This window comes from Pelobates fuscus, chromosome 1, assembly GCF_036172605.1.
Source record: "Pelobates fuscus isolate aPelFus1 chromosome 1, aPelFus1.pri, whole genome shotgun sequence".
Classification (NCBI taxonomy): domain Eukaryota; kingdom Metazoa; phylum Chordata; class Amphibia; order Anura; family Pelobatidae; genus Pelobates; species Pelobates fuscus.
Window position 1 is genome coordinate 32505835 of NC_086317.1, and position 21052 is coordinate 32526886.

At 41.0% G+C, this 21052-nt stretch overlaps 1 protein-coding gene across 1 annotated transcript in view; it reads right to left on the bottom strand.

Moving 5' to 3' along the window:
• The window catches only part of SIM2 (SIM bHLH transcription factor 2), an 88799-nt gene that overhangs the window by 14482 nt on the left and 53265 nt on the right, over nucleotides 1-21052 (bottom strand). Inside the window, exons 5-7 of the mRNA XM_063442548.1 lie at nucleotides 18901-19009; nucleotides 8191-8276; nucleotides 1932-2131 (exon numbers count right to left, since the gene is read on the bottom strand). Of these exons, the coding sequence (XP_063298618.1) occupies nucleotides 1932-2131; nucleotides 8191-8276; nucleotides 18901-19009 (395 nt within the window). The remainder of the gene's footprint in view (nucleotides 1-1931; nucleotides 2132-8190; nucleotides 8277-18900; nucleotides 19010-21052) is intronic.

A 21052-nucleotide genomic window follows, 5' to 3' on the forward strand; every position in this document is an offset into this window, starting at 1 on the left:
GCCTCAAACTGCGAACCCACGCGATTTTGACCCTCCCGGGAAACCAGGGGAAAGCCCTGCAAGCGCCGACCACACGGGCGGAGAGCTACCAAAACGCCGACCCAAGCGAAGATGCACGACTCACCGCAATATCCCGATAGGGACGTCCGTGGCCCTCACTGGATCCCGGGTCAGTGGTCAGAGGGCGCACGCTCCAGCACAATCCCGGGGCAGAGGGGACCGCCACTCACCGAAACGCCATGTAACCCCCAGAATGTACAGAGGGCAGGGGACCTACTCCGCTCAGCGAGCGCACACCTGCAAGGCACTGGGCCCACAACAAGCAAGGGGCAAGACCACCGTCCCGACCTGCCCTTCCTACGCTACGTACCCTGCTTACCCCCCAGGACTCAGAGACACTGCTCACAAGACGCCCAGCCAAGGCATCGGCTGAACGCCTTATTTCAAAAGACTGGCAGCTCCACGGACACAGAACAGGCGACTCTCCTGCAGCTGGTCCAAGCAACATCAAACACATTTCACCTCACAGCTAGGACACTTACTGTTGACCTACCTGCCAGCCTGCTCGGTGAGAGACTTTTGCCTGGGGGACCCCAGAGGACTTTAACATACCAGTTGTTTCACACATGAAGAATGTTAATTACTTTTTGCCTAGCATGTCTCCTACGCACAAACCATTATTCTATGTTTTAATCTTATGCGCTTTAAAATTTATACAGCATTCAGTAGGCATGCTTCCAAAAAGTCAGCGATGGCTTTACCGCACGCTCCAGCCATATTAACAGAATTTAGCCTGTTGCTAACAAATCCATGCTTACTGCTTACTTACAAGGCTTTGTTTTACTTTTTTATTTTTCTCGCTTTTCTTTCATGTTACATCTTACGTGCCAACGTGGCTTAGTAATTTAAAGCATAGTACTTAACTGTATCCTACTGCTAATCGATGAATGCTCAGTGCCTACTCCTAACGTGTTACTCTACTCACATAAAATAACGTTTAGATATCAAAGCATAGCCACCGCAATGACTTAACCTGAATTAACTACCTAGCTACCTACACAAACGACTGTCTTTACTTGTTAATATTATATTATAAAATGTGCCTGTTTATCTTGTGCCCCGCATGTTGAGCGTGGGATACGTTGGAGGATTGCTTTTGGGGCACCTCTTATCTGCCTGTGTTATATATGTGCACAACAAAAATAAAGAATTAAAAAAAAAAAAAAAAAAATGATATCAGAGAATTCCTCATCAGTGTTGTTCTTACTGTAAAACAACCTTTCCTGTGATGTAAGCAAAATCTCCTTTCTTCATGTTGAAATGGGTGACCTCTTATCCTACGTATAGTTCTGTTAATGAGCGGGTTACAAAGGAGCTGTTTATACTGGCACTGTGGATATATTTTTAAATTGTTATAATTCCCTTCTGAGATGCCTTTTTTTCTAAACACGTTCAAGTTTTCTAGCTATTTTCAAATACAATCTTCCATTCCCCTTATTAATTTTGTAACTGAGACTTTTGTACTTCCATAATATCCTTCTTTAAAGTAGATAGCCCAAATTGCACTGTGACAAACTCCCCTTCCCACGTGAGTTTGCCACGAGCTCCTGGAGGAGCCTACTGCCCACACACTATGGGCCCTGCAGTGAAACCTGTAAAAGACCACCGAACTTGACCGACCGTTATCATACTGATTTCATGGAACTGTTTTGGGCATAGGACCATGTACGCGGTCCATCAAATAATTGACTTCCATGGAAGTCTCGAACCCTTGAACCGATCTGGGTGATTTTTGGATATGTTGGTCACCCAGATCGGGGCTATCTGGTGATGTGTGGGGTTTTTATGTGTTTAAAAGGTATTTTGGGGTTACTTTTGTTTGTTGTTAAATAGTTGTGATAGCGTTATGTCTGTCTGTTCTCTGTGGTTACCTTGAATCCAGGAAGATGAGTTTCAGATCCAGGCTTGCTCTGAACATGAACATATTACTGTGGAGTTTGATCTCTGTTATTGCACTTGGGGGTAAGGACTGTCCAACAGCTACGAGCCCTACAATTTGATAGCAGGAGTCATATAAAGAAATGTCCAGCATATACTGCCTTATTTTCAGATACCCACTGCAGTGAATCACCTGTCATACAAAGATAAGACATAACACAGATACACTAAACATAACGGAACACTGGCATTCTGTAACAATGTATCACCCCAATCAGGACCACGTCCTACAAATTGGGGCAGAGGTAGGCAATTAAATTTGTTGCAGTGCTTCATAAACATAAAATGTTTCTCAGCTGAAATCATTGTATCTTTAATATAATCTGTTTATTGTTATTATTATTATTTATATATTTTTTTATCATTATTCATGTTTGAGAAATTACTATTACCGTACATCCATGGTTGGGCGTTGCTGTTATGTTGCCACAATCTATGAGTAAAATGGACTCACCAGGTAAACACGTCCATAGACCCCTTGTTTCCAGTCATTTCTAGAGGACTTTGCAATATATCTTTCTTCCCCAGAGCCCTGTGCTTCCTCTTCCTCCCTGTAGAGTAGGGACAACCAAAGACCGATCCCCAGCTGTTGTTGACCTACATCATCCATGAAGCTTTGCTAGCCTTAAGATTAGCAAAGCATTATGGGATTTTTCGTTCTACGAAAGCTGGGGATTTGCTTTTTTCCACCCCTGCTTTAGAGATTTGTGCTGTCAATCTATGAAGGGCAGGGGAAGGCAAGCTTCACATGTTCTGGACTACATCTCCCATAATGCTTACAGCCATATTGCTGGCAAAACATTAGAGTAGTCTGGAGATGTAGTCCAGGCCAAAAGCTGTCTGCCTTTGTTGTAAGGTCTCTTATTTCTCCTGCAGAGCCTTACATAGCCTCTCTTCCACTGTAAAGTCTTGCACAGCCTGACTGTTGTCTCTTTGGAGAATCATACTCCATATATTCCATAAATGGAACCCATTGATACCACGGTGGTCACAATTTAGCAATGCAAGTGGGGGCTGGGAGGCTAGGGGAGGGGGTAAGATTGTGTAACTTTACTAAATTACAGTCCAACATAAAATCACAAGTTGTCATACCAAAATATAGCCCCACAGTATAGCATCATGTAACTCACTGTTGAAATTAGGTTCATACCTCCTTACAAACACTGTCTTTGTTATGGCTCCGCTTCAATAAATCCAGAGAACAAAGTGAATATAGATAAAATCATTCGGCTTTATCTCTTACTAAACTCTAGGATTCATAACTCCAATAACCACTCACAGTAAGCTCTGTGTACCACGGATAAAATAGGCAGGGATCCAAGGTAACGTGTTTTGGATATTGAAAAAGTATTGCTTAAATCGAAACGCGTACATTTGGTTCCTACCTGTTTTATCTGCACTGTATAGAGCTCACTGCGAGCGATGATCAGAGTTAGTAAAACTAGAGTTTCCACAAGTGGAGAATTAAGAATATCATTATATCTGGATTTATTTTATTTGCAGGATTTGTTGAAGTGGAGCTGTGGCAAGCGAGTGTTGGCATTATTCTATATCTCTCCCAGTGTAGAGCCTTGTGCTGGTTCTTTAACTCCAGACATTCTAATGCTGCCTCCCCCTTGCATAGTCCTGATCGGCATTTTTCCCCCTGCTGCTGCCCATGTATCTCCTTTAAACCTTACCCCCCTTACTCCTATACCAATGGGGGGGGACCTATTGTCCTCCCCCCCCGTCCTGCAGAGCTCAGTCTGCGCGGAGCCCTCCATGGGTGAAGAAGGATTTTTTTTTTTTGCGTCGGTTATTATGGTTTTTTTATTTGGCCTTTTTTGGGGCTGAAAAAAGAAAATTTTAGAAGAAAGAAAACATTGAATGGTAAGTTATTATTTTTTTTTGTTTGTTTACAGTTCCTCTCCATCTATACATAGATGGATGTGATGCATGTGATGTATCTGTCCCCATCAGACTCATGTCAAACCTCTTTCGCTATTATAGAGCATCGTACTCAATCATTATCTCGAGTAAACCCTTCTAATGCCTCTTAATTCCTTGTGTAGAGTCTCAGGCTCCCCCCAAAACTGTTGTTTGAAAATAAAAAAAACAAGAGTATAATGCAAACAATAAAAAAGGGGGAATACTTCCTGCAGAGTGCTCCAGAAAGGGAGGGCCAATCCTTAAAGACATCAAATTGAAGAAAAGAAATATCCAGGCACATCTGAGGTTTCTTCTAAAAGGCAGGCTTTTATTTGGAACTAGGCATGTGCATGGGGAAAATTTTCGGTTCGGTCCGGCATTCCGAAATTCGGAATTTTCGCAATTCGGGACTTCGGCAATTCAGCACTTCAACACTTTGACAACTTCGGAACTTCGGCACTTCAGCACTTCGGAACTTCGGCAACTTCGGCATTTCAGCACTTCGGGACTTCGGCACTTCTATTGCAGCCGCTTAGTAGATAACTCCATAATTCCCACGGTATTAGGGAGTTATCTACCAAAAGGCTGAAAGACCTTAATTGGTCTTTCAGACAAATGTACTAATACTAAGTAAAAATTACTTAGTATTAGTAAATTTTGCCCCTACTCGCTATACCGCGAGTAGGGGCATGTCTAGTAAACAGTGAGCAGCCTGTGGCGGGTGGGGGCCCTTAAGTAAAATGTTGGGGGGGTCCTATTGTCCTCCCCCCCGGCCCCCACCCCTGAGCGGTGGGTGGGGGCCCTAAATACTAATAAGGGGGGGGACCTAATGTCCTCCCCCCTGGTCCCCACCCCTGAGCGGCGGGTGGGGGCCCTAAACTGGTATAAAGGGGGTAATGTCCTACCCCCTGGCCCCCACCCGGACCGCTCAGGGGTGGGGGCCAGGGGGAGGACATTAGGTCCCCCCACCTTATTATAATTTAGGGCCCCCACCAGCCGCTCAGGGGTGAGAGCGAGGGGGGGGGGGCAATAGGTTACCTTTTTTTTTTTTTTTTTTAACATTGAGCCGCCACAGGCAGCTCACTGTTTAATAGACATGCCCCTACTCGCGGTATAGCGAGTAGGGGCAAAATTTACTAATACTAAGTAATCTTTACTTAGTATTAGTACATTTTTCTGAAAGACCTTTTAGTAGATAGCTCCCTAATACCGTGGGAATTAGGGAGTTATCTACTTATTCATTCCTGTCATTACACTGACTGGCCAAGTAACTTACATTTTATATGAATGTATGTTACTTGATTGTTATAAGTGTTGCAAATGCTAAAAGGTGAATCCTGGCTATGTTTGTATACTTTTTATTTAAAATTGTTTACATTGTTTGGGGGGTAAAATAAAAAAAAAAAGTAGCCATTATGTCCCCCCCCTCCCTTCTTACCTTTAGCTTGGGAGGGGGGACCGTCACGCTGGTGAGTGGGAGGGGGGACCGGCATTCCGACACCATCCCTGGTGGTCCAGTGGGTGAGTGAACTCTAGCCTGCGGGCTAGAGTTCACTCTCGCGAGATCCGGTCGTTGCCATGGCAACGCGCAGGATCTCGCGAGAGGAATCCGGTGGAGCTGCAAGTTAGAGCTCCGCCGGGTTCTCTCCCTCCCTCCCCAACCACATGTGCCGCAGGTCTATCCAAGGGGGCCGGTGAGGGAGATCTCTGATCTCCTCACCGGCCCTTCATTGAAAACAGCGGGGCAGGCGCTAGAATAGTGCCAGCCCTGCATAGACCGGCAGGGGAGATCCTAGAACTTCCCTTGCCGGCCTCGGCCCATGGCCACCGCGGCCCACCGGGCATTTACCCGGTGTACCTGATGGCCAGTCCGGGCCTGTCATATTCTCACTAATCTCTAAATTACATTAAAGGGATACTATAGTCACCAGAACCACTAAAGCTTAAGTTAGTGGATCTAGTGTCTATAGCCTGCCCGTGAGGCTTTTAATGTCAACACACTGCCTTTTCAGAAAAAAGACACCGTGTGCAGCATTGGCACTGGCTTATATGGCAGATCATATGGGTGGGGCATTGTGATGTGGGGGGCGGCACATTTTTGTTTGCCTAAATCCTTGCACTTGCCCGGGAGCCAAATGTTACCTCGCCTTCCCCCCTTTGCACCCTTATAAAGAGGCTTATTTTAATAATAAAGTTAATTAGTGTTAATAATAATAATTTTTTGAGTAATAATAAAAAGCAATGTTCTAGTTTTTGCTTTCATTAGCAAGTATTTCTAGTGGCACGTTAATAAACAAACTCGCTGGCTCTTGTACTTTATTTACCCAAGGTAGGAAGATATCAAGTAAGCATTGGTCTGGGAAGCATTCCTGTGCAATGCATTATAGCTCGGATTAATCATTGCTAGGATCATGTGCTATTTCATTCTATTTTCACTTTTAAATAGAACGTCCGTCTCATGTTTCAGCTGACAATAAGGTATTTGCCACAGAATTATCCAAGTATGATGTTGGCAGCTCTCCCTTATCGAAGTAATGGTATTTAACACTGTGTGTGCATTTCTCAACCCTGTCAACTTCAAATATTGAAAATAATATATGTTTTTACTCCATACAAAGGACACAAATGGATCACAACATGACAACTGTGTCCCTCCGCTCCTAAACCTTTAGAGCTCTGTAAGATTTATGTGCAGTAAATAATTATTCTCATGCAAATAAGGAAATTGTGGGTAAAATTTAATTTTTGCTTGGGTACAATAATTTTAGTAAGTGTTGTTGAGTTTATTGAGAAGGTAGAATAACAATAACCCGTTATATAGCAGTTCAATATGCACACAGATGTAAATAATTCAGTGTTATAAATAATGCTGACCATAAAAGCATAGAACTCGAGAATCAATTAAATATAAGACAATCTAGTTAAAAACAATCTATGCAGGTAATGGGCAGCATCTAAATTCAGATTAAAAGATCCCTACCGGTAGAAGCGTAGTTTAAATCTCAGGGTAATGCTGTCTAATTGCTGGATACCCCATGTTGTTTGCTTTAATTTCCCTAGATTGTCTAGTAGACTTTCATGTAACAAGCATGTTTAACCCCTTAAGGACACATGACATGTGTGACATGTCATGATTCCCTTTTATTCCAGAAGTTTGGTCCTTAAGGGGTTAAAGGGACACTATAGTCACCTGAACAACTTTAGCTTAATGAAGTAGTTTTGGTGTATAGACCATGCCCCTGCAGCCTCACTGCTCAATCCTCTGCCATTTAGGAGTTAAATCCCTTTGTTTATGAACCCTAGTCACACCTCCCTGCATGTGACTTGCACAGCCTTCCATAAACACTTCCTGTAAAGAGAGCCCTATTTAGGCTTTTTTTATTGCAAGTTCTGTTTAATTAAGATTTTCTTATCCCCTGCTATGTTAATAGCTTGCTAGACCCTGCAAGAGCCTCCTGTATGCGATTAAAGTTCAATTTAGAGATTGAGATACAATTATTTAAGGTAAATTACATCTGTTTGAAAGTGAAACCAGTTTTTTTTTCATGCAGGCTCTGTCAATCATAGCCAGGGGAGGTGTGGCTAGGGCTGCATAAACAGAAACAAAGTGATTTAACTCCTAAATGACAGTGAATTGCGCAGTGAAATTGCAGGGGAATGATCTATACACTAAAACTGCTTTATTTAGCTAAAGTAATTTAGGTGACTATAGTGTTCCTTTAATTAATTTCTTAACGGTAGTGGATGCATGGAATAGCCTTCCATCTGAAGTAGTAGAGGTTCACACAGTGAGAGAGTTTTAGCATGCATGGGATATGCATAAGGCTATCCTAACTATAAGATAAGGCCAGGGACTTATTCAAAGTATTTCAATATATTGGGCAGACTAGATGGGCCGAATGGTTCTTATCTGCCGTGTTTCTATGTAAAAGCAATGCAAAAATTAAATTTGACCGATCAAACTACATTTAATTACCCCCAGTGTCTCTTCTTTCAGGGCTTCATTAAGCCTCTCTGCATTTATGCAGAGGGACTGTAAATATCGACCACCATCCCTATTCCTACAATGCTGCATCCTAGCAGAAGACACAGTGCCCATTGGGCCCAAATGCAAGCATTATTTGTACTTTCTATATGGGTTGTAAAAGATGCATTCCAAATGACCAAATTTAAACAGTATATTTCAGCCTAAATTTAGAAAGTCTGTTTTCTACTGACTGCAGTTTGCTGTTTAATGAATAATCCCCTAATGACTCTTAGTAAGAAATAAAAGACGATTCTTACCTTGTAGCCGCTACATGTGAGCCCTGCATTTCTTTTGGCAAGAACGCATTTCATCCGTAGGAAGAATGATCTCTCGATCTCATATTCTGATGGAATAATAGAAGCGGATATACCAGTAAAGTTTTCAGTCAGACAGGTTTGATATGTGTTGGACAAAATCCTGCTAACGGACTGTGTTACAGTTGTGATTGACAACAGATGTCTGGATTTAATATATTGGAGATAAGTGTATCTATTTAAACTGAATGCAAAATATATTGTTCAGGTTTCCATGTTAAGGCATTGAAAATTAAGTAAAACAACCAATATTCAATTTAAAAAAAAAAAAAAATTCTGCTATTTCATGCCAGCGTATAGTTACCTTAAATTAATAATTTAAGCACCATAACTACTGCAGCTCATTAATTTGTACGGTGCAAAATGTCTTTGAGTCAAACCGTTATTGATTTTTCAGTTTGATAATCACCCTGGCTCTCCCCGGGCCTAAAGTCTGGCTTGTCTTCTGCAGATTAACCCTAGCTGTCGATCTACTGAAAGCTCATTGGTAATGCATTAGGCATAGAGGCAAGAGAAAACCTCGCTTTAGGTTTTGTCAAGTTTGACACAAGCTTGGGAGATACAGAAAGGGACTGCACATGTTCATTTATATGCTCTAATTGGTACTCTCACAAACAGGAGCAATAAAAACTCCCAACATTCAACACTTTCCAAGTAAAGTCCGGGCACACAATTCTAAGCTTTATTTTTATGCTTTCCCAGTATCTAAAACCAGTCCCTCTCCGACCTTTTGATTAATGACGAATCAGTGGTCTTCCTCATTAGACCTTCAAACTTAGAATGACAATATTAGGCTAAGAGAGCAAGGGCCAAGCTGCAGTAGACAAGCCAGACTTTATTCAAGAAAACAAGAATTATAGTTAGGACTAAGCCCCAAGGGAAAGCTATGATAAACCTCCAGTGACAGCCTTTCAGATATATAATACATATATTCGTATAGAATTTCAGATATATAATACATATATATACTGGGTATAGTTGGTATAACTATAAATAATGTCACGGAACTCTACACTAGGTGATCCAGTACAAAGCATCACAGTCACATTTTATCAGCTATAAAGTATTAAGCTGGCCTTCTGGTTCTCATTGCAGGTGAGCTAGCACTCAGTATAACCCTCTTTCCCGGACAGTCCAGTGAACCAATCTCAGGTTATCAGGTGTCTATAAACCCAGTGTGGTGTCTGCATTTATGGGGTACAGGGCACAAGTCAGTCATGTCCCCGGCTGATATGCTATTTTGGTGATATGCCATTTTTGCGTCATAGGCAAGACCAGCTACTTGCATCTCTACCCAAAACAATAACTAATAGCTTTGTGTGTCACTACCCTTCCCCAGCCCCTGGTGTCATTTCCCCCCAGCACCTTTGTGTGTCTCTCCTCCCCCGTCCCTTTGCATGCCTTTTTATCCTGTATCCTCTACCCGGTCAACAGGAGGTGCTCGCCGGGAGTGCCAAACAGCTTTCTGTCAGATCGAGAAAAGGATACAGAAGTTCCCCTACCGCTGTCCACTTGAGGACGCTACAAGGAGGTAATCGAGCATGCAAAGTGGGAGAGGGGTGAGAAGGGATGGGGTGACAAAAAATGACATAGAGGGGCTGGGGTGGACAAGAAGGCAGACAAAAGAGCATGGACAATGACACACAAAGAAGGGCTGTGGTGACAAAGAGACACACAGAGGGTTTGGGGGGGACAAAGACGCACAGAGGGGCCTGCTTTTTAACTTAAGCACTGGAGTCATAGCAGTCTGTTAGTGAAAATGGTCTTGGTGGCACAGGGCGTAACAAAGGCAAGTCCAAGGGGCCCTGATCTGTCTAAGTTGGCCATGGTAGCTGGAAGACAGAGGGGTGAATGTTTTCAAGTCTTGTGCACGGCCAACATCATCACATCCACATATCCACCACCCAACATTGACTGTGCTCTTATAATGAATGCTGTTACCTTAAGAAAGGTCTCTATACAGTGTGAGGTCAGCGACTGTCTGAGTCTGTGCTCATTATACATGCGTCTCGTTATGCCCCCTAGCTAGGTTACCGGATACCTTATAACAAATCAGCACTTTGTGGGATAACGGGATTAAATTCTTCTACATGTATATTTCATTAGTTATTTCTTTTGTAAAGTGAAGCTCTCTAAATCCAGTGTACTTTTTTCCACTGATGGGGGATTAAGTGGAGATTTGTACGTAAAGCTGACTCCTGTATTCACTGCTGCCATTTTGTTCTCTGAAGTTCATAGTTGTCATTATTAATATTCTCCTTATTCTCTGATTGCAGCCGGGGGATGTAGATTAACTAAACACGGTGTGGAATATCACATTTTTCCATTAAGCAGCGCTGCCAAACCTGGCTTACATTAAAGGTATTGCACCACGAGCGTCGATGTTATCTAGGACGAGTAAAATGAGCAAAATTCGACCATAATTGTGGCTGAAAACCCTGGATCATCACTTTTATGAAGCTGTTGGAACTTCTGGTAGACAAAGCCCTTTAAACCTTTCAATACCAATAATTACTGATTACCCAGAATGCACTTTAAGAAAAATATGTATTTACACCTTTCTGCCAAATTGTACAACAAAACATAACTACATAATGCTATTGGTGTAATTACAAAAAATAAATAAATGACATTTAAATTAGTATTTACAGACCGAAAACATAAATTAGCACTGTACAAATAACTGAGAAATTAACACCATTTCCTTTGTTGAATGATGCGGAGCAGACTTGATGATTAGGAAACATTCCAACGCAACTATTGCCATAGTCTAGCTATATTTGTCTAGATTTTCAGGCTTATCCACTTAATAGATGGACAAAATCTGGTCAAAATGATTAAATTCCTACCGCATTGGTAATTTTCATACTTAATAAATCCAATAAGGGATGGAATTCAGTTGGCCCGAGTGAATCTGCAACAATTGCCCAGTTACATTCGATGTCGGTATTAAAATAAAAAGCCTCAGTGTTTCCAGGGTTAATCATGTAGATTCTGGCAAATGATAGCCAGCTACCACATGAAAAAAGTTAAATAAATTAAGAAATAAAAAGGGCCGGTGAAATGCTATTTTGCATCCTAGGCAAGACCAACTACTTGCACCCCCCCTAAAACAAAAATCAAGAGCCTTTTCTCCTTCCACGGACTGTGTCTCTTCCCCCCTTCCTCCCCCCCAGCTCCTTTGTCCTGTATCCTCTACCTAATCTGACAGGAAGTACTTGCTGAGAGAGCCAAACAGCTTCCTGTCAGATCAAGTAAAGGATACAGAATATCCTCTACCACTGTCTGCTTGGCCATACTACAAGGAGGTAATCTAGCACGCAAAGGGGGAGAGGGAGGAGAGACCACAAAGGGATGGGGAGACAAAGAGGCACATAAAGGGGCTGTGGGAACAATAATGCAGACAGAGGGGTTGTGGACAATGACACACAAAGAGGGGCAAAAAAAGGCAAACAGAGGGGCTGGAGGTGAGAAAGATAAATAAAGAGGAGCAAGAGACACACTGAGGGGCTGGGGAAGTGAAGAAAGATGAGGGCTAAGGAGAAGAAACACGCAGAAGGGCTGGGGAAGGGGAGAAAGAGACACACAAAAGGGGCTAGGGGGAAGAGACACACAAGGTCTGGGGGGGCAAAAGGGCAAACAGAGGGGCTGGGGAAAGGAAGAAAGAGACACACACAGGGACAGGGGAAGGAGAGAAAGAGACAAGGTGTGGGTTAGACACAAAGAGGAGTGGAGGAAGGGAAAATAGGAGACACAAAGGTACTAGGAGGGAGTAAGAGACACACAAAGTGGCTGAGGGAAGTAATAGACACACAAATGGGCTGGGTGGAGTAAGACACAAAAAGGGTCTGGGGAAGTAAAAAACACAAAACAGCTAGGGGAAAGTAAGAGCCACACAAGAGGGCTGGGGGAAATTATGAGACACACAAAGGTACTGTGGGAAGTAAGATATACACAAAGGGGCTGGGGAGTAAGATACACTGAAAGGGGTAAGACATTCAAAAGGAGAGATAAGAACTACAAGAGGTGGTAAGAAATTTAAAAGGAGGATTAAAAGACCAACAAGTGAAGATGTATAGGGGTGAGCAGTAAAATGCATCTTCGTCTATGTAGCCAAAAATCCTTGCACCAGACCTGCAAACCACTGAGAGGTTGGGGGTATGGAAGGGGGTGGTGGCCATGTCAATAATTTGGGTGGGGGAATTATTTAGAGCTTCCAGGTGTCATCCATGCGTGGGACCTGGGGTGGACACTAGATCCACCCTTGAATATTATAATTAGGGCCATTATCTGTCACCACTATGTGTGGGGCCCATTCGGGATTTTGCAGTCCAAATTGCCCCAGACTTTATTAAATAACCACTTTTGTCATTTGCATTACAATTTGCTACAATTCAGAGTTTAGTGAATAAATCCCTAAATGTAACAGTTTATAAATCTTTATAAATAGTAATAAAATATCCGTAGCCAGTAATCCATTGTAAAAAGTAACTGTGTAAATAATATTGCTATACGGGCAACGCTGAAATAAATGCCAATTCATTAATTACAGGGTGAAAATAACACAATTTCAAATAAATATAATTCCAGTTATGCAGTGGTGAAATAACAATGGCAATTAAAAGGCAGATTAAACAGGCTAATTTGACTATTGCCTATTAAGAATCGCAGACATCAGCATGCTCTTATTAAATGATTGTCAAGTAAATTAGACCAGTCGGCGTGTGCCCTGAAATTATTTTATATTACATATACTTTCCTAAACACTTGATTAAGGATTTCTGCATTCAGTTAATCTCTGCTCTGTATTAGTGTCTGTCCATACAGCATGCTCTGGCTGGCTTCAATCAGCCTCTCTAAGATGACATCACATGTGTTGTTTGCACAAGCTACAAGTGCTTCTGTAGAGATAAGAATTTAAACACATCACTCCGACTGAGCAGATCTCTTGGCCAGCTGACACGCGAGAACACAGCTGTTTCCTTGCTTGACGCCTGGAATGTATTTTGATGGTTAACACATCTGTCCAAGAATCCGTCTTTAAGGAATATCCAGAGAGTGAGGGGGAAAAAAAAAACCCAAAAACCCAAAGCCAATGGTTTGATGTATTATGCTTGAAAATAAAAAATAAACTTTGACCAGAAAAACATCCTAGTAATTGAGCTAGTCACGGAAAACAAAGTCAAACTTAACATGGCGCTTCCAATGTGACAATAGAGGCAGAGTGTTGGACACCATGGCAGCCAAACGGCTAAATGTAGGCAGCGCTAGACAATCCTAGGACCACAGGTGCAGATGGTTCCTGTCTCAGGAGGTCAATGAAAAGCTTTACTACTTTACATTTCAGGAGCTACAATGTTGCCTTAAAACGGTGATCTAAAGCCTATGGCACCGGACATGTTTTTCAATCATATTTCCAATTTGTATCCTAGGAGATGTAGGTCACAAACATCTGGGGTTCATTGGTTAGACACTGCTGCCTTACAACATGACGGTATCTCTCAGAATCTAGTCATCACCTTTAGATAGCAATTGGTAGAAGCTTTGATACTAGAATGTTGTGGTGAATCGGTTGCAAGTCAACACTGAGGGAAAAAGTTAATTCAAATTTTACAAAAGGAAATGTTAAGAAATTCAGCGAATGACTTACAGCTTGAGTTTGGCACACTGTACGTCACTTACAGAGCTATTCACATCGCAGTCTAACATTCGTTCTTACAACTAGACTTGTGCAAAAATGTGTTTGATCCATAAACAAATCTATTCGTCCTAATCCAAATTCCTCTTCATTTACCCCCAATTGGATTGATTCATCCAAAAAATGAATAATTTCCCGAACGAATTGCTTCTTTCGGGCATGGATTAAAAGTATTTGGATTCAGACAAATTGATTAATTTATGGGATTTTTGCACAAGTCTACTTGTCACTAATTATAACGCTACCTATCCCTTCACCTTAGGATATCTCTTTTTACATCTCTTTCCTAGGTACTAGCAAAACCATTAACAGATTTATTTAACCAATCATTGTTAACGGGAGTAGTCCAAGAAGATTGGAAGTTAGCGAATGTTGTGCCCATTCACAAAAAAGGTAATAGGGAGGAGTCGGGCAACTATAGGCCAGTAAGCCTTACTTCAGTAGTGGGGAAAGTGATGGAAACCATGTTAAAGGATAGGATTGTTGAACATCAAAAACACATGGATTTCAAGATCAGAGACAACAGGGAGATCATGCCAAACTAATCTTATTGATTTTTTGATTGGGTAACTAATAGATCAGGGAGGTGCAGTAGACATTGCTTACCTAGATTTCAGTAAGGCTTTTGACACTGTTGCACATAGAAGGCTTATCAATAAACTGCAATCTTTGAGTTTGGATTCCAATATTGTAGAATGGGTGAGGCAGTGGCTGAGTGACAGGCAACAAAGGGTTGTAGTCAATGGAGTATATTCAAAGCTTGGGCTTGTCACCAGTGGGGTACCTCAGGAATCTGTATTTGGACCCATTCTCTTTAATAGTTTTATTAGTGATATTGCAGAAGGTCTTGATGGTAAGATGTGTCTTTTTGCTGATGATACTAAAATTTGCAACAGGGTTGATGTTCCAGGAGGGATAAGTCAAATGGCAAATTATTTAGGTAAACTAGAAAAATGGTCAGAGTTGTGGCAGCTGACATTTAATGTGGATAAGTGCAAGATAATGCACCTTGGACGTAAAAACCCAAGGGCAGAGTACAGAATATTTGATAGAGTACTAACCTTAACATCTGAGGAAAGGGATTTAGGAGTAATTATTTCAGATTACTTAATTGTAGGCAGACAATGTAATAGAGAAGCAGGAAATGCTGGCAGAATGCTTGGTTGTATAGGGAGAGGTATTAGCAGTAGAAAGAGGGAAGTGCTCATGCCATTGTACAGAACACTGGTGAGACCTCACTTGGAGTATTGTACACAGTACTGGAGACCCTATCTCCAGAAGGATATTGATACTTTAGGGCTACTAAACTGGTTCATATACAAAAAGACAAGTCCTGCGCTCACTCCCATCACTCCTGGGCGGCAGCAACGACCACAGTACACATCAGCTACAATACATATAGTAAAAACCAAAGAAAAAAGTTACCTGCGCTCTCTCCTTAATCCCTATGTATATTTAAACAAATGGAGGTCATTTAGTTACTCCAATGGCCACTGGAGGGAATGCCTGCCTGCCAATGTCAAGGCAGACCCCCCTAGACAGGTCCTACTCTGGAAGCAGGGAAGATTCATAGATTACAGGATACAGCTGGCAAGGAAAGGTTAAAGGATCTTAACATGTATAGCTTGGAGGAAAGACGAGACAGGGGGGATATGATATAAACATTTAAATACATAAAGGGAATCAACACAGTAAAGGAGGAGACTATATTTCAAAAAAGACAAACTACCACAACAAGAGGACATAGTCTTAACTTAGAGGGGCAAAGGGATTAAAAATAATATCAGGAAGTATTACTTTACTTAGAGGGTAGTGGATGCATGGAATAGCCTTCCAGCTGAAGTGGTAGAGGTTAACACAGTAAAGGAGTTTAAGCATGCCTGGGATAGGTATAAGGCTATCCTAACTATAAGATAAGGCCAGGGACTAATGAAGGCATTTAAAAAATTGGGCAGACTAGTCAGCCGAATAGTTCTTATCTGCCGTCACATTCTATGTTTCCTTACGTCTCCTCATGACCAGCACCAAACAATGCTTTAAATAGTCTACATATTGAAAAAATGTTCTGAGTGAGACTTTATATGAGAACGTTTAAACTCAAATATAATTATTTTAAGATGACATTGCTTTTATGCTAAAAGAAAATATTACAAAGACAAAGAATAAACAAAAATAATCAGTTTGCAAAAATATTCAACCCCTCTAATCTGGAAGCTCTGTGTTTACACAGTTGAAAACAATTGCCCTAATAGAAATACAATTATGATTGGCCTCTACCTGTGAGACATTAAATAATTGATCGTAGACCTGGATGGATAAAAGTCTCACTCTGGATAAGGATCATTGGGCAGCTTGCCGATTTGAAGGAAAGCTGTGACCATCAAGAAGAGCATTCTAGAGCAGAAAGAGGTAGAGTACTCGAACTATCTCATCTATGAAAAGCAAACAAACAGCACGTGTTTAGATATGCTGGTTAGGAGTGTTGGATTCATTGTCCAGAAGTGGGGGATACATCACAACTCCCAGACACTGTCTAGAAAACTCAGTAACCAGGAGTGGTGTGAATCCAATCATGATAGGGTCGTTCCAGGAAGAGAATAAAATGAAGTCTAACCAAGTGTTGCAAACAAAGGTTAAACCTCTATCGGCTGATCGGTTTCATTCGAAAGTAAAGCATTGTGAGCATTGTGCAAAGACGTGTATACTTACTTAATATGCAGAATTATCAATAATATTTACTAACTTTAAAGGGACACTATAGTCACCTGAACAACTTTAGCTTAATGAAGCAGTTTTGGTGTATAGAACATGCCCCTGCAGCCTCACTGCTCAATCCTCTGCCATTTAGGAGTTAAATCCCTTTGTTTATGAACCCTAGTCACACCTCCCTGCATGTGACTTGCACAGCCTTCCATAAACACTTCCTGTAAAGAGAGCCCTATTTAGGCTTTCTTTATTGCAAGCTCTGTTTAATTAAGATGTTCTTATTCCCTGCTATGTTAATAGCTTGCTAGACCCTGCAAGAGCCTCCTGTATGTGATTAAAGTTCAATTTAGAGATTGAGATAGAATTATTTAAGGTAAGTTACATCTGTTTGAAAGTGAAACCAGTTTTGTTTTTTTCATGCAGGCTCTGTCAATCATAGCCAGGGGAGGTGTGGCTAGGGCTGCATAAACAGAAACAAAGTGATTTAACTCCTAAATGACAGTGAATTGAGCAGTGAAATTGCAGGGGAATGATCTATACAATAAAACTGCTTTATTTAGCTAAAGTAATTTAGGTGACTATAGTGTTCCTTTAATAGCCCACATAAAGGATGGTCTTATTTATAAAAAATGACCCCATTTATGTAACAAAGTAAAAATGAAAATCAACAAAACCCAGCTAGAACAAGCTAGAACATTTAGCTCAACAATTATTATGTGACTCTTGTCACATAGTTTGATTAAGCGTGGCAAACGTGACCGGCCCATCTTCATGAAATGGAGTTTCTTGTTGGAAAAATGAGAGCCTGCACTGTTAGTACAACTGCTAAGAAATACTAGGACAGCAGACATTTGTTATGACATAGGCAAGGTGATTTGTGAGGGAAGCCAAGAATGGTATTCAGTCGCTTTAAGGACCTATAGAGTTCAGTGACTAAGACTGTGTTCTAGAGCTCTAAATCAAACTGGCCTGTATGGGAGGGTGACCAGAAGGAAGCCATTACTCAAAATCTACCAAAAGAAAGCATGATTGGAGCTTGTCAAAAAGCATAAGATTGGCTTGGCGATATTGAAAGGTATTGTGGCCTGATGGGATCAAGACAGAGCTCCTGGCCACAATTCAAACTGCCACGTGTGTCACAAATGAAACACTGACCATACCTCAACAAGCACTACTGGTGGTGATGGCAGGATCAGGTTGTGAGGGAGCTTTTGATTAGCAGGACCTGGGGATCTTGTGTGAACTGAAGTTAGAACGGATGGTGCAAAATCCCAGACAATATTGCAGGAGAACCTCAACAGTTTGCGAAACAGCTGGAACTTGGGAGAAAGTTCACCTTCCAGCAGGATAATGATACCAAAAATAACTTCAATATGGCTGAAGAACAAAAACATGTCTATCCTACAGTGGCCCAGGAAACTTCCCACTCTCCATCCTATTGAGAACCTGTGTCGCTTTTTGAAAATTGCAGATCACGAGCAGCACCCACCCACGTGGTGTCAATATGCCAAGAGACCAGTAATACCGGGTAATAAATAAATAAATAAGATAATGGGCAAATATTACTCCCAGCCAGTGTACAAATCTGGTAGATAGTTACATCAAGATTGAACGTTTTTAAAGCAAAAAAAAGTGTATTTACTAAATATTAATATAAGGTGTTTGAATACTTGTGCAAGTAGCACATTTCAGTTTTAATTTAAGTATCTAATCAGAAATGCTGGCTTTAAATCTTACTCTTAGAGCAGATCAGTTTACAATAATAATATTATTTGGGCATTTATGAATACGTATCATTTTTAACCACTGCCACACGGTCTCTGACTCTTTCACACCCAATGATCAAACTTCATATCAAAACTCATCTTTTTACAGAGGTTTTCTAATACACATGTATCATAGTCCGATAGCACCGATAAGCCAACCAGCACAATATTTTTAATTTTTTTATGCTTTAGATCCTATATCAGGGATAGACAACCTTTGGCACTCCAGATGTTTTGAACTACACCTCACATGATGCTTTGTCAGCATTATGGGTGTAAGAGCATTATGGGGGATGTATCAGGATCCACAACATCTGGAGTGCCAAAGGTTGCCTATGCCTGTAATATGCTTCTTGCATTTCATATACCCCCATACCTTTAGATGGATTTCTGTACCTTTAATTCCATGTATTTAATAATTCACTATTGTCATTTATTTTGCATCACAAACTAACTATACAATCACCCACGTAATGAAAATACCTTGAAGCAGGTGTGGATGAAGAGGCTGATGGGCTGTGAGAACGGCTGTCATTTCATCGTGATCCGAAGGATGTATGTATTCATAAATACTATTACCGGTCAGCTCCACCTACCGGGAAAAAAACAAGATCATAACTAGATAAATTGGCTATACACACGCACCTGGTGTTCCAAATTTACTGGTAATATGGGCGGTGGATCATTTCCTACTAAAACGCAGCTCTCCAGCATTTTGTTAAACAATAATTATCATTCTATCGCTGTTATCCACTAAAGTGTGAATGCTGTGAATTCAAGATTTTAGAGCAAAATAACCGAACTAGAAAAATTCTCTAAATCAGTTATGCTGGTAGTTTGACTACTCTGGCCTTAAATTTGTAATCCACTTTGAATTCAATGTGAATCCCTGATAATTCACACATTGGTAGAATAAACCCAGCATGACTTGACGTAACACCATGAGAATGGCAATTCAAGCACGACCATATTTTGAAAAGACAATAGATACTTTTTTCCCCCTTTTTTTGTAAAAAAAAAACTGCCTACACGCGTGCAGTCTAAAGTTTTTTTTCTTCTTGTATAGTTAAGCAATAGTAGTATTTCTGAGCTGTCACAATCTGCATTGTGGGAAGGGGAAGATGTACCTGGAGGTCTCCCTGATTCTTGATGGACCAAAAAGGAGACACCATAGAGTGGAATCAAATGATTGCCTCATATCTCAAGGAGACAAGCAGTGCTTCTCTATAGTGTTTCATGTCTGGGGAACTGAGACACCCAGCTTGCTTTACTAAGAACTAAACACACAGAATTGATATTATTTGCTGAGTTACATCAGAAAGAACTACTGAAAAGGATAAACGCACATAAATTATCAAGGCCATTTATTTAACATTTGATATTAGACCATTTTTAAATATTGATCCAAGACATTCAGTCAAACATCATTGTTTAAATCTGCCTGCCGGTTTAAGCAAATAGGCCTGGAGCTCAAATCTAGTTAAAGGGAAATATGAATTTTAAAAGGCTTTTCAGACTGCATTTTCCCAGATTGCCGAACAACTCTTAGATGCCTTCTGATTCTATGCTGAATGAATGAATGTAAAAATTGCTGCGAAGCATTCTGCCATGGGGATCGTGCATCGTTAAGGTTTTCCCATTAGGTAATCTACTCTTGGGTTACATAGTTTAGTGAAAATAATAACATTGAGAGATTATTATATTTTTAGATTAATATAACAAAGCCTTGTTAACTCATTCAGCACAATATGCTTTACAAGGTCATTAATTGAAAGCTGAAATGAAATTAAGTAAAACCCAGTTTACCCTCCCCTGTACTCGTGTGATGGGCCTCCAGGGTAGTTAGGGTTATAGTCTGTCATTTGGTATTGCATAGAGGAATTGGAAATAATATAATATAAAGAGGCCTGTCTTGTTTACCAATGCTACATTGAAGGGTTAAATCAACTTCTCGTGGCTGTCACACTGACAGCAACAGGAGGTGTACTGAGAGAGTAAAATTCGGATGCGTGATGCAGGACCATTGAATACAATGCTCTCCTACGGGGAAGCTTAGATGTATATCAGGTCAACAATGCTGCCCTATGAGGAGCATTGGATTTGAGCATGGCTGGAGGAGGCCACGCTTCCTCGATGACATTGCAGGAGGCGGAGAGGTGATTAGATGAGGGAACCTCAGCACTGGAAAAAGGTAGGTAAAATGTTTATTTTATACGTTTTTATTGCACACCGAGAGGGGAGCTGTATATAGCTAGGAACAGGGGCACAATAGCATTCATTGAGAGGATATAGTGCTCCTTTAGACCAGGCTTTCCCAAACTCCAGCCCTCCAGATGTTGCTGAACTACAAGTTGTAGTTCAGCAACATCTGGAGGGCTGGAGTTTGGGGAAGCCTGCTTTAGAAAAACACTGCAAACACCATAACCACTACAGCTTGCTTTTTACCCCCTTATTTAATGGGTCGGCTTGGAAACTTCCTGGAGTATGGTCTGTATGAGATAAGAAAATAACAAGAGGAGACAGCCCAAAGCAGACACTACAGCAAACAAAGACCATTAAAATTTGAGTATCTTAATATTTTCAAATTTATATAATGTAGTTATTTGCATAGTTTAATGATATAATAACTAACATA